The following is a 13,771-nucleotide window of genomic DNA, read 5'->3' as shown; positions in this document are numbered from 1 at the left end:
CCAATGAGTGCTGAGGCGTGTAGTGGATATCGTTATGTCCTTACTTCACGAATGATTTGAGTAAATGTTGAGTATATTTACTTGATGAATCACGTGTCTGAATTATTGAAAGGTTCAAGTAATTTCAGGGTCAAGTTGAAAGATCGTCGTGACAAGAGGATAAAATATCTATGATATGATCATAGAGATGAATATCTGAATTACGAGTTTGGCACAGAATTAAGACATTGTGGAAATTGTTTCACAACTAATACAGCCTGGAACACCATAGTGTGATGGTGTGTCCGAACATCATAACTGCACCCTATTGGATATGATGCATACCATGATGTCTCTTATCGAATTACCATGATAGTTTATAGGTTAGGCATTAGAGACAACCGCATTCACTTTAAATAGGGCACCACGTAATTCCGATGAGGTGACACCGTATGAACTATGGTTTAGAGAAACCTAAGCTGTCATTTCTTAGAAGTTTGGGGTTGCGACGCTTATGTGAAAAAGTTTCAGGCTGATAAGCTCGAACCCAAAGCGGATAAATGCATCTTCATAGGACACCCAAAAAAACAGTTGGGTATACCTCCTGTCTCAGATCCGAAAGCAATAAGGGATTGTTTCTAGAATCGGGTCCTTTCTCGAGGAAAAGTTTCTCTCGAAAGAATTGAGTGGGAGGATGGTGGAGACTTGATGAGGTTATTGAACCGTCTCTTCAACTAGTGTGTTGCAGGGCACAGGGAGTTGTTCCTGTGGCACCTACACCAATTGAAGTGGAAGCTTATGATAGTGATCATGAAACTTCAGATCAAGTCACTGCCAAACCTCGTGGGATGACAAGGATGCGTACTACTTCAGAGTGGTACGTAATCCTGTCTTGGAAGTCATGTTGCTAGACAACGATGAACCTATGAGCTATGGAGAAGCGATGGTGGGCTCGGATTCCGATAAATGGCTCGAGGCCATAAAATCCGAGAGAGGATCCATGTATGGAAACAAAGTGTAGACTTTGACAGAACAGCTCGATGGTCGTGAGGCTGTTGAGTATAGATGGATTTTAAAAGGAAGACGGACAATGATGGTAAATGTCACCATTAAGAAAGCTCGACTTGTCATTAAGAAGTTTCCCGACAAGTTCAAGGAGTTGACTACGATGAGACTCTCTCACTCGTAGCGATGCTAAGAGTCTGTTGGAATTATATTAGCGATTACTACATTATTTATGAAATCTTGCAGATAGGATGTCAAAACATTGTTTCCTCGATGATTTTTCTTGAGGAAAGGTTGTATGTGATACAACCAGAAGGTTTTGTCAATTCTGAAAGATGCTAATAAGTATGCAAAGCTCCAGCTATCCTTCTGAGGACTGGAGTAAGCATCTCGGAGTTGGAATGTATGCTTTGATGAGATGATCAAAGATTTTGGGTGTATACAAAGTTTATGAGAAACTTGTATTTCCAAAGAAGTGAGTGGGAGCACTATAGAATTTCTGATGAATATATGTTGTTGACATATTATTGATCAGAAATGACGTAGAATTTCTGGAAAGCATATAGGGTTATTTGGAAAGTGTTTTTCAATGGAAAGCCTGGATTAAGCTGTTTGAACATTGAGCATCAAGATCTATAAGGATAGATCAAAACGCTTAATGGTACTTTCAAATGAGCACATACCTTGACATGATCTTGAAGGTGTTCAAGATGGACCAGTCAAAGAAGGAGTTCTTGCCTGAGTTGTAAGGTATGAAGTTAAGACTTAAAGCTCGACCACGGTAGAATAGAGAGAAAGGACGAAGGTCGTCCCCTATGCTTAAAACGTAGGCTCTACAGTATGCTATGCTGTGTACCGCACCTGAAGTGTGCCTTGCCTTGAGTCAGTCAAGGGGTACAAGAGTGATCCAAGAATGGATCACAGGACAGCGGTCAAAGTTATCCTTAGTAACTAGTGGACTAAGGAATTTTCTCGATTATGGAGGTGGTAAAAGAGTTCGTCGTAAAGGGTTACGTCGATGCAAGCTTAACACCTATCCGGATAGCTCTGAGTAGAGATACCGGATACGTATAATGGAGCAACAATTTAGAATAGCTCCAAGTAGAACAGTTATTTGGAATAGCTCCAAATAGAACGTGGTAGCTACATCTAGGAGATGACATAGAGATTTGTAAAGCGCACACGGATCTGAAAGGTTCAGACCCGTTGACTAAAACCTCTCTCACAAGCAACATGATCAAACCCAGAACTCATTGAGTGTTAATCACATAGTGATGTGAACTAGATTATTGACTCTAGTAAACTCTTTGGATGTTGGTTACATGGCGATGTGACCTGTGAGTGTTAATCACATGGCGATGTGAACTAGATTATTGACTCTAGTGCAAGTGGGAGACTGTTGGTATGCCCTAGAGGCAATAATAAATTGGTTATTATTATATTTCCTTGTTCATGATAATCGTTTATTATCCATGCTATAATTGTATTGATAGGAAACTCAGATACATGTGTGGATACATAGACAGCACCATGTCCCTAGTAAGCCTCTAGTTGACTAGCTCGTTGATCAATAGATGGTTACGGTTTCCTGACCATGGACATTGGATGTCGTTGATAACGGGATCACATCATTAGGAGAATGATGTGATGGACAAGACCCAATCCTAAGCCTAGCACAAAGATCGTGTAGTTCGTTCGCTTAAGCTTTTCTAATGTCAAGTATCATTTCCTTAGACCATGAGATTGTGCAACTCCCGGATACCGTAGGAGTGCTTTGGGTGTGCCAAACGTCACAATGTAACTGGGTGGCTATAAAGGTACATTACAGGTATCTCCGAAAGTGTCTGTTGGGTTGGTACGAATCGAGACTGGGATTTGTCACTCCGTGTAAACGGAGAGGTATCTCTGGGCCCACTCGGTAGGACATCATCATAATGTGCACAATGTGATCAAGGAGTTGATCACGGGATGATGTGTTACGGAACGAGTAAAGAGACTTTCCGGTAACGAGATTGAACAAGGTATAGGGATACCGACGATCGAATCTCGGGCAAGTATCGTACCGCTAGACAAAGGGAATTGTATACGGGATTGATTAAGTCCTTGACATCGTGGTTCATCCGATGAGATCATCGTGGAGCATGTGGGAGCCATCATGGGTATCCAGATCCCGCTGTTGGTTATTGACCGGAGAACGTCTCGGTCATGTCTGCATGTCTCCCGAACCCGTAGGGTCTACACACTTAAGGTTCGATGACGCTAGGGTTATAAAGGAAGTTTGTATGTGGTTACCGAATGTTGTTTGGAGTCCCGGATGAGATCCCGGACGTCACGAGGAGTTCCGGAATGGTCTGGAGGTAAAGATTCATATATAGGAAGTGCTATTTCGGCCATCGGGACAAGTTTCGGGGTCATCGGTATTGTACCGGGACCACCGGAAGGGTCCCGGGGGTCCACCGGGTGGGGCCACCTATCCCGGAGGGTCCCATGGGCTGAAGTGGGAAGGGATCCAGCCCAAAGTGGGCTGGGGCGCCACTTTCCCCTAGGGCCCATGCGCCTAGTGTGGGGAAACCCTAAAAGAAAGAGTCCTAGGAGGGGAAGGCACCTCCTAGGTGCCTTGGGGGGGAGGGAATCCTCCCTTGGCCGCCACCCCTTTTCCCATCTAGGGCTGCCGCCCCCCCTAGGGGTGGGAACCCTAGAGGGGGCGCACCCTCCTCCCCTCCTCCTATAAATAGTGAGGCCTAGGGGCTGCCCAACACATGATTTGATCTCTCCCTGTTGGTGCAGCCCTCCCTCTCTTTCTCCTCATATCTCCTGTGGTGCTTGGCGAAGCCCTGCAGGATTGCCATGCTCCTCCATCACCATCACGCCGTTGTGCTGCTGCTGGATGGAGTCTTCCTCAACCTCTCCCTCTCTCCTTGCTGGATCAAGGCATGGGAGACGTCACCGGGCTGTACGTGTGTTGAACGCGGAGGTGCCGTCCGTTCGGCACTAGGATCATCGGTGATTTGGATCACGACGAGTACGACTCCATCAACCCCGTTCTCTTGAACGCTTCCGCTTAGCGATCTACAAGGGTATGTAGATGCACTCTCCTTCCCCTCGTTGCTGGTCTCTCCATAGATAGATCTTGGTGACACGTAGGAAAATTTTGAATTTATGCTACGTTCCCCAACAAAAACAGCCCAAGCTCCGCCACTGCTCTCATCAATCCCAGGCGCAAGGCTGACCCCTCTTTTGCACAATTCCAGGCGCAAGGCTGACCCCTCCCTTTTTCTCTCTTGTTCTCCATCGGAGTAGTTCTGCCACGCTGCAAGGCTACTTCAACCCCTTCTAGTTCTCTCACAATGCTAAGTTCTGGATGGCGAAGCGCTGCCGGTGACTTCGTACATGTGGATACCGGCTGAGAGATCATGCTTTCGATCTTTCGTTCGAGGGATTTTGCATCAAAGATCTTCACCAACTCTCCTTCGGCTACACTTCGAGTCGGTAACGATTTAATGTAATCTCATCTGCGTCTTCATAGTTTTCTTGGGTTTGATTCATAAGACATAGTTTTTGTTGGTATCTACTACATTCCCTACAATGGCATCACGAGCGATCTATGAGCAGATGCACGCTGCGATTTAGAACACAAGAGATGTATGGGTATTGCACAAAAGTTTTGCAGTAGATGAGATCTATTGCTTAAAAATTTGCAATGGATGAGATCTATTGCTTAATAAAATTGTCTGAGTAGTAGATAAGATCTATTATTAGTAGATGTAATCTATTTACTTGATGCATTCCCTATAGTCTTCGGCCTTGTAAAATGGTTCAATATCTTCTTTGCGCACCTACTCCAAAGTGATCAAGCCTTGCCTGAGGAATATCACACTTCGGGCATCCGAGGATCCCCAGGAGAACCCTCCAAGTGGAATTTGTCTAGTCTTCGGATTTGAAGACCCTTTTAGTGTAGAGCTATCTTCATGGCGAAGTCTTCCCACACCGAGAGAGTGGCGCCGATTCAGTCGCATTCTAATAACTTTGACCAAACCCGAAGCGCCCCACCGTGCACTATAGGATTGCACGGTCTTCTTAGATGTTATTATGGCGTGTTAGTGCGGCTCGAGGCCGCCACTATTGGCACATCTAATCAATAAAGGGATCGTGCTCCGGATTTGTAGCGACATTATCAGCAAACCCCTCGATTCACGAGCATACGTAATGCACATCATATGGGAAACTCGCAAATTTACTGCCACCCAGTGCACCCTTCGTTGTTTTTACCAACCCATAAAAAACGGTATGGCAAAAATGAATAAAGCCTCATGCACTCATCTCGCTCCTGCTCCCCTCTTCAAGCTCCAACGCTTGAAGAACCGAATCTCCAAAAGCTTCCAGTACCCCCTTCTTTTTTTTCCTCCTCCCACCTCGAGCGATGGCCGGAAAGGGAACCCACGGTGCCACGGCGAAGGCCTCCAAGGGCGAGCCGAAGGCCATAACAGGGAGTCAGGTGGCTGCCGACGATGCAGGAGAAGGCGGAGAGCAGGAAGGGGCAATGGTTCCCTTCCATCGTCACCGTGGGGGACACCGTTGAGTCCAGGACCTGGGGTTCTTCTGGCGTCTCAGGGCGTCCGGTGCCACTTGCTGCTCTCTAGAGGGTCATCGGGCCGCTCTACCGTCAAGGTGCCGGAGCCCCGCGCTGACGAGCGCGTGGTTTTTGTCTCGCATCTCCCCCGAGGTCTGGGATTTCCAATCCACCCTTTTCTCCTAGGTCTTCTTTATTTCTATGGCCTCCAATCCCATCGTCTTGCCCCAAATTCCATTCTCCACATCGCCTCTTATATCACACATGAGCCGGCACTACGACCGCGACGCACCCCCGGCTGGAGCGATCGAACCAGCTCGACGCGGGGCGAAGGCGCTGATAGGCGGGTCCGGCTAGACCATCGCAGGTGCGCCCGAAGCCTCCCAATGATAGTGGCCCCCAGGTCGCCTTGGTGCGGGCCGTCCGGGCAGACTAGACGGCTTGCATCGCCTAGAGAGGGCCCCTCCCCGGCACGCCACCGACACGATTGTGGCCCCGGGCACGCCCCGCGGTCCACCTATCATTCACCACCGAGCCGGTCTCTCCCACATGCAACGGCGCGAGAAACGCCGCGTGAGGGGGTGCCTGACGCGGCCCAATGATGATGGCCCTGGGCACACTCACATGGTCCACATACCCTTCATAGACCGCCCAGCCGGGTAATCGGGGTCCGAACCGTCCGAACAAGTCGGAGCGCCATCGAGTAGCCCCCACCATGGGACGAACGGCCATGGGGCTCTCTCTGCCCACGAGCAGTTGAGAAGGTGGGTACTTCGCCATTCTTTATAGAAGCAAATATCCATGTTAATGCAATATGGTATGAATCAAATTGAGCTATCGATATCTAAATTTGTGTGATTTTTTTTATAGAAAATTAAATTTAAAAGCTCATCGGGGAACTTGTTTAGCGGAGCAAATATAAAAATAGAATAAAAAAGTTAAGGTATAAGTGCCGCTTATAAGAGGCTCAATTGACAGCTTGCTCTTGGTGGCGAGGCCATGGCGGTCCTCCGTGACGACTCAAAGCGTCTCTCGCCCTCCTACGCCAACGCGCGCTCCCTTTCTTTGACTGACACGCGGGCCTCCCATGACGCAATGGCTTGTGCGACCAGTTCCCCAAAATTTCAAAATCCCCGCCGTCTTCGTCTCTTCGACACCCTTCTGAAAATTCGCCCCGCGACCCTCCCGAAATCCCCCCCCCCCCCCCCCCCCCCAATCCGCCACCCCCTCGCCCCCCCGTCTCTCTCGCTCGCGACCATGGCGACCGAAGCCTAGGCCATCCCCGCCGCCGGTCGCCGCCCCTGGCCCACCTCGCCGCCGCCTATACCTCGCCGCCGCCGCCGCACGCGAGGATTTCGGGGTTACGGGTTGGAATTAGGTGCCCGCCCGTGGATTTCCTAATCCGTATGTTCTAATTTCACCTCGATTGCAAGCTTGTTGCCGCCGTTTTTGTTTGCTCGCGTCGTCTGATTTCGCCGGGGTTTGCTCGGTTCCGATTGGTCGCTATCCAACACCCGATCCCCTGTTGGAATGGTTTTGTACACGCGGTTAGCTGCCGCAAGTCCCACAAATGTGTCACTATTGCTCTCCCCGAGTCAAGTTATTTGATCTAAGCGGTATTGCTTGTGGAAGACGATCTCTGGATGCTGAGACCACGTTTAGTCCGGTGCTCGGTGATACAGTTGCACCTGTTAATTTTGGTCTTCTATTAGTTCAATATGCTTAGAAGGGGCTGGTCCTGGCATTTCTCCGAGTAGGCTAAGTCGATCTGGTTGTTATGCTATCACTCTCAGCAGCCTGTTGGATTTGACCCATTTTAGTACTGCATAGCAATTCAGACCTGACATAAGTTACACTTGACGGGAATATTTTGCACAGTTCTGTCTTCTGTGTTACTGTTCATTTCTAAATTTTGGTCTCAGGCATGGCGTATAGTCTGATATTGTATTTATTTATACATCTGTGGAGCTTAATTTGATCCTAAAAGATGCTTTAACATTGGTGGAACCTTAGCTAATTCTCTTGTTCTCCTGTTTATCAGCTTCAACTTCAGTCAATCTGGTCTATTGTTATCCCAGAAGCCGCAATGACAGAAATTAAGCTGCCGAATATCCAGAAAGTGAGTAACAGCAACTTCCTGTGCTAAACTGTAGGATGTGCCTCCTGTTTCAGCTTTAGCTGTTCTTTCACAGCAGTATTTAACAACTCATGCATTGTGATGTGTCCAGGCTGCATCAAGTGATTACTGGAGTCTGGCCAGCAGCCAGTATCCATCTGGTAAATTTCCCAAGGTATCAATTGGCATCCCTATTCCAAGGACAGGAAGCAGAGATGCTGCTACCGCCCCTGCATTCGAGAGGAACCCGTCTCAGGGAACTGATGGAAGATCTAGACCCCCGAAAGGTTATAGTGCTTCACTCCGGGTCTCACAAGAAGCTGCAAACCATGGCGGGTCTGCTACAGAGGCACCTGAAGCCGCCCCTGTTAAGGGTTCTCTATCACAGCCTGATGACCATGCGCATGAGCAAACCGGAACCTTTTCCTTTGGAACAAGAAAAGAACAAGACAGCCAGCTTGACCAACTGCAAAAGACACCCTTCGTGAGTTCACAAGGGAAGCGCCAAGCGGAATCTGCAGATAAAACCAAACCCAACAGCGAAGTTCTCAGGATGAAGCTCTGGGGGATCCTTGGTACATCACAAACCAAGCAGGCTGTTGCTTCACCAAACCCTGAAGACATTGGGACACCTGACCAACCTAAAAGTTTAACCGCCAATGGACCACCTTCAGGGAACAAGAAGGTTTACACGTCACCTTTTCCTGATAATATCAAGACACCTGATCTGCTGAAGTGTCAAACAGCTACCTATGCAAAGAGTAAACCATCCTCTGATCCAATTGAGTCAGATTCTGATACTCCACAAGTAGTTGAAATAAGGCCTGTTACTCGCACCTTGGGTCGCAAGAAAGCACCAGCAGCCTCCAAGAAGCAGGATAAGAGCCAGAGTGCAAAGAAACCATTGTCTACTAAATGTTCCGCACCCAAGCAGAAAACACTGGACAATGTGTTTGTTTTTGATGAGAAATGCACACCCAAAACCGCAGGCAAATCTGCAGTTGGTAACTCTGGATGCTTGAGAAATCTTAGAAGCTCAAATAGGAAGGCTAAAGCAGAGCTTAAGAAGGTCAATTGTTCTAGCATGATTTCTGACAAGATCACACCGGATGATAGGGAAGGACAGCTATCTTCTAGAAATGCACCATCAGAGAATAAGGGAGAGAAAACCACCTCCTTTTCTTCTTTGTCCCGAACTGGAAAAACTGCTGAGAGCTGTTCTAGAAGCCCTACTCGGGAGAAACGGCTGAATGGAATGGCTAAAGTTGGGCCGCAGAAGATGCAGTCTTCAGAAAAGTTGCTGCCAACGACACTGAATGAAGGTGAAGATAAGCTCTCTTCTCAGAATATTTCATCAAAGAGCAAGGAAAATTATTCTTCATTGCTGCACCGCAAGGAGAATGCTAATTTGAGCAAAGCTTCAGACAAAAGTCCTCAGGCACATAAAGCAGCAGGAAATAATTTGAAGTCGCCACCATCTGGTGCTGCTAGTCCATCACCTGAACCGAAAATGTACCCATGGGACAATGAGGCAAGTCCCCAGATAAATGGTAAAAATGGAGAGAAGTTTGCCAGTCCATTGGCAGACAGATTCAGAGATATGCAAGATGACTTTGTAAGTCCTACTTTTGCAACTAATGTAAATGGCCACCGCCATAGAAGTAAAATGCTACATGATGACACATACAGCCCCAAGTATCCAAAAAGTGTGAACAGGTCAAGATCAAGTTCCTATGCTTCTGATCCAGGGTCTGAGCCATCGGTAGGCTTTCCAAATCTATAAATCATTTCCCAGCCATAGTAAATTTGTTTTGTCTATACTCATGTAACAGACTAACTCTATCTGTTTGTCACTCATTCATGTACTGTTGATATCCAGGACCGGATGGATAAAACCGATGAGTTACCTAACAGTGAATCTCCTAATTCCCCAAAAGAAAGAGAGAGCAAAAAACAACCAAATCTTTCACCCATTGCGCCAACTGAAGATGTAATGGCTCAAACTTCTATTCCAGGCTTTGGGAAAGGTCAGAATACTGACTTTGCAACTTTCAGTGCACATTAATACTTTGTACATGCAAATCAATAGTTTTCTAGAGTATGTTTTGTCCCTTTCAGATTTAGTGCTACATTTATAGAACCGAAGGTGATAGTGTTAGTTTACAGAGTACTACCCCTTCTGTTCTGCACGAGGATAATACTCTTCTAGAACACATTCTTCTTTATGTTTTTACACATATAAATTGACTTTCTCTATGTATCTATTACCAGTTAAACACTATTGGCAGAGCTCCTGTCCTTTTCCTGAAAAAAGGTTAAACATTGGGAGTCAGAGCATCCAATAGCAAAGTTAAAAGAAAATGCTAGGTGTTAATTGCACATTTTGCCACATGCTTGCGCTTTTCTAACCAAAGCGTAATTATGCACACATCAAGCACTAGGTGTGTTTTACTATCGCCTAGAGCCTAGGCATGTTTTTTTTTTCTAACTATGTCCGATAGTCCTACTTCTATTGCATCAGCTCTATTTCCACAAATTTTTCGTAGCAATCATTGATCAATCACTATCACTGGCAGAGCATCCAATAGTCCTACTGTGGCTTTAAGGTTAAGGCTCTCCAAAACATGATCCACTTACTCTTTAACTATTGTATGAAGTGCTTGCTCATGACAAGCCATTCAAATGGAATAGAAGCAACATGTGACATATTCTGTCATATGCATTCATGCTACTTTAAATGCGTTTCATTATTGTTTTTTGCTAAGTGCTTTAAGTTTAGTATTTCGACCACTTTAGTTCTGGAAAATTAATAACGTGAGCCAAGCTCTTCCCACATGCTGTTGGAGATGTATAAATTACACTATGTCATATATTTATCCAAAAATTGTTTACCTGTGAAGTGTTACTTATCTATAACTGGTTTTTCATGTGTAGGATATAAATCTCACAAATGGCTTTCAGATGTAGACAGCCCTGATAAATCTCCTCCAGAAAATCTGGATAGGAAATCACATCTGAAAGATGGTAAAAGAGGCAAAAAGCGGCGCTTACCTTCGCCTATTCCTTTTGCCACTTCAGGTAAAGTTGATTACCTTCTTGTGTTGAACTAACGGTTGCAGTTCATAACTGATATGTCATTACTAATTCATTCAGGAACACAAGAAACTATAATGTCAGACAAAGAACCAGTGCAATGCCCAGATGACTACCTAACCAGGTCCGTTTTGTAGGTTGTATAAAGAAATACATATCCTATATTGTTGGTTGATCCAATTTCGTTTCTTCATTGTAAGCAGGGCTTTTGATCAGTTACTGGTGGTGCTGGGAAGGTTTCAAACCAAGATCAAGTCTGAAACAAGAAACAAAAGTTCTGAGATACTGGTAGGTACTGGAGAGATAATACGCCAGCATCTTGAGGGAGTTGAGGTGCAGATGCAGGATGATGTGTAAGATCTTTGCCGGTGCTACCAAGAAACAACATCTTATCTGTATATACACACCTAGTTGTATATCTAGGCTTGTTATAGAAGTATCACATATATTAGAGGTGCGGCTATTTTTGACGCATTCAACTGTACTTTCAGGTATAAGCTGGTCAATGCAGGAAAATCTAAAAGAAAGCGACTAGAATCAACATTTGAAGGTACAGCCTATATTATGCTACTGCGGAAATTAATTTAGTGATCTGTTATTGTGAATCATGAGTTTTATGAAGATTAGACCCATTAGTCAGAATCCGCCCAGAGCGCAGTATCTATAAAGATAGGGTGTACTAGAGTTCTTATCCCTTGTGCCACTCATACTTCAGCTATTTGGATTATTCAGCTCGAGCAATTTACATAATCTTATACTTCAGCAAGTTGTAGAGTATTCATATAGACATATAAAGTTAGTCATGATCCGATTCCTGTATGTTATGTAGGTCCTGCATATCCTAAACTTTTAAAAAACATAATAAGATGAATGTTGAATGCATATAAACGATCCCCAAAAAACTAAGCTTAAATAGGTTGATTTTGTTCTTGAATCACTTTCACCGTCTGAATACTGAAGCATTTAATCAGTGCCATGAAAGATTAATTTGAGAAAATTTAATGTACCATTTCTTTGAATCTTTCTGCAGTTATCCACTATAGTTTGGTTATTTCTTATTTACTAGTCCCTCCGTTCACTATTATAAGATGTTCTAACTCTTTTCTGATTTGGGCGTGTATAGACGCATTTTAGTGTGTTTTTGTTCACTCATCTCAGTCCGTATTTAATCCATATTGAAGTATCCAAAACATCTTTGGAGTATCTTCTACCCTTTGGACTTTTTACTGTGTATGCATATATTTAGGCTTAGAGCCTGTTTGGTTGGTATGCTAACCATGCCACACCACAAGTTTGGTAGGTTTGACAAGGTTAGTCGCCTGTTTGGTTAGCAAGGCACACTTGTCGCAAGATTCCTTTGGGAATCCTTATACTTTACCTTGTTTTCTTGCATGTCTTCTGTTGTTTCTCTTGAATAAACGTTAGTTACTCAAATGATATAACCTGGTCCTATGTCTTCTGGTATCAGAGCAACAAGAACAGCTAAGGGTTCTTCATGAGAAGTTTAAGGAGGAGGTTAACCAGCAGTTGCTTGGTTGCAAGAACTCTCTCGAGGAATTTGAAGCCCATCATGCAGAACTTAAGGGAGTAGCTGACAAGCAAAGTAAGTTTAACTTGAAACCTTACACTTGCAAAATGCAAATGAAACATTTACTCGCTGGATTATTTATTACAAACTTATACCTCATGAACTCCCAAAAATGTGGAATCATGTTAACTTTTTTCAAGACGGGGCCTTATGAAATATGAAGTATCGCCATTGGAGCACTTTGATTACAGGTTGCAAACTTTATGTCATAACTGATCCAGGCACATAAGATTCCAACACTGGAGTTTTGAAGTTTGTAGCTGAATGATGTGGTTGAATCAGATGTTTTTCAATTGAAAAAGAATGATTGCCCAATCTCTACATAGGCACATGATTAGAAGAAATAGTCAGCAGTGAAGTAATTATAGTTTTAGCTCACTGTTATCATTGTTAAGAGGCAAATGGAATGAATCATCATACAGCCACTTGAAGAAATTCTGTTTAAATGCTCTGTTTTTCTAACCGTTTGCCACCAGGATTACCACTTAACCATGGTGTTGTTTTATGATTGCACCAACAGAAGCATCACACAAGAAGCTCCTCCAACAGGCCGAGAGAACAGTTGATTCTCAGCTCAAGGACGCCGAAATCAAAATCTCGGAGGTTCAGAAGGTAAGGCAAACATCATTCCTAAACCCCAGGGACGCCGGTATTGATCAAATGCTAACCTTTTCCACGGAAATGTTTCGCAGAGAGCCCGGAAGAAGATGAACGGCCTAAAACAGGTACTCAAGGAGCTCATCACCGAAACTGCAGACTGATCAAGCTCACCTGCTCTACACAAACACAAGTAGATACATAGCTAAGGCGAAACGAGTAGGGTACCACATCACAGACAGGTCTACGGCTCCATTTCACAAAGGGTATAGAAGGATGGCGCCAGAACGCATGTAGGGTTCATTTGCTTACAGTTCAGTTTGAACTATGCCTTGTAGGAGCATAGCATCGTTTTACGATCTTTACCACTTTGAGTCAGTGACTCGCTAACTTACCATCCGGGCAAGTTCTCACCAGTGCCTTAAAGCATGACGCATTTCTTCAATGAATCGTGTCGTGGCTCGAGTAATGTAACGATCCAGTACAAAATCGCAGATGCTTAAGTTGAATTTGCTGCCACGTGAAAGAAAAAGTGACAGTTAAATCAATTGTACTAATCTGGTGGCATCTTTGATTCCTTTTGCTTGCCAATGCCCCTGTTTCGTTGAGATGAGAAGAAATTAGAGGCAAGGTATGTCTGGCCTGGCTGTACACAAACAGTAGACATCTTTGATCCTTTTTTGCCATTGTTCCATCTTCATGTACGTCTGTACACAAGCTGTGGCAGATGACAGTGCATTCAAAACGGGAACCTACCTACCTTGGCCTTTGCAGATAACGGAATTGCAATGAGAGATACTCATGGATCTACAAGTAAACATCG

General features: G+C 44.8%; 1 protein-coding gene across 1 annotated transcript; it reads left to right on the top strand.

The window, feature by feature from the left end:
* Positions 1–6,768: 6,768 nt before the first annotated feature.
* LOC125555593 (meiosis-specific protein PAIR3-like) lies at positions 6,769–13,496 on the top strand. The gene is made up of 11 exons (XM_048718494.2): positions 6,769–6,958; positions 7,596–7,673; positions 7,783–9,432; positions 9,550–9,697; positions 10,605–10,748; positions 10,824–10,887; positions 10,967–11,116; positions 11,255–11,313; positions 12,232–12,366; positions 12,872–12,963; positions 13,044–13,496. The coding sequence occupies exons 2-11, from the start codon at positions 7,641–7,643 to the stop codon at positions 13,110–13,112; spliced, it is 2,544 nt and encodes an 847-aa protein (XP_048574451.2). The 5' UTR covers positions 6,769–6,958; positions 7,596–7,640; the 3' UTR covers positions 13,113–13,496.
* The last annotated feature ends 275 nt before the right edge of the window (positions 13,497–13,771 follow it).

This window comes from Triticum urartu, chromosome 5A, assembly GCF_056163025.1.
Source record: "Triticum urartu cultivar PI428250 chromosome 5A, HENAU_Tu73, whole genome shotgun sequence".
Classification (NCBI taxonomy): Eukaryota; Viridiplantae; Streptophyta; class Magnoliopsida; order Poales; family Poaceae; genus Triticum; species Triticum urartu.
Note: the sequence above shows the minus strand (reverse complement) of the source record. Positions and strands in the feature narration are given on the sequence as shown.

What these genes read in the sequence shown, in the direction of transcription:
- LOC125555593 (XM_048718494.2), top strand. Translation starts at nt 7,641, where the DNA reads ATGACAGAAATTAAGCTGCCGAATATCCAGAAA. An exon ending in AGCTGCCGAATATCCAGAAA is followed by an intron (nt 7,674 to 7,782) that starts GTGAGTAACAGC and finishes TGATGTGTCCAG; the next exon opens with GCTGCATCAAGTGATTACTG. An exon ending in CCAGATGACTACCTAACCAG is followed by an intron (nt 10,888 to 10,966) that starts GTCCGTTTTGTA and finishes CATTGTAAGCAG; the next exon opens with GGCTTTTGATCAGTTACTGG.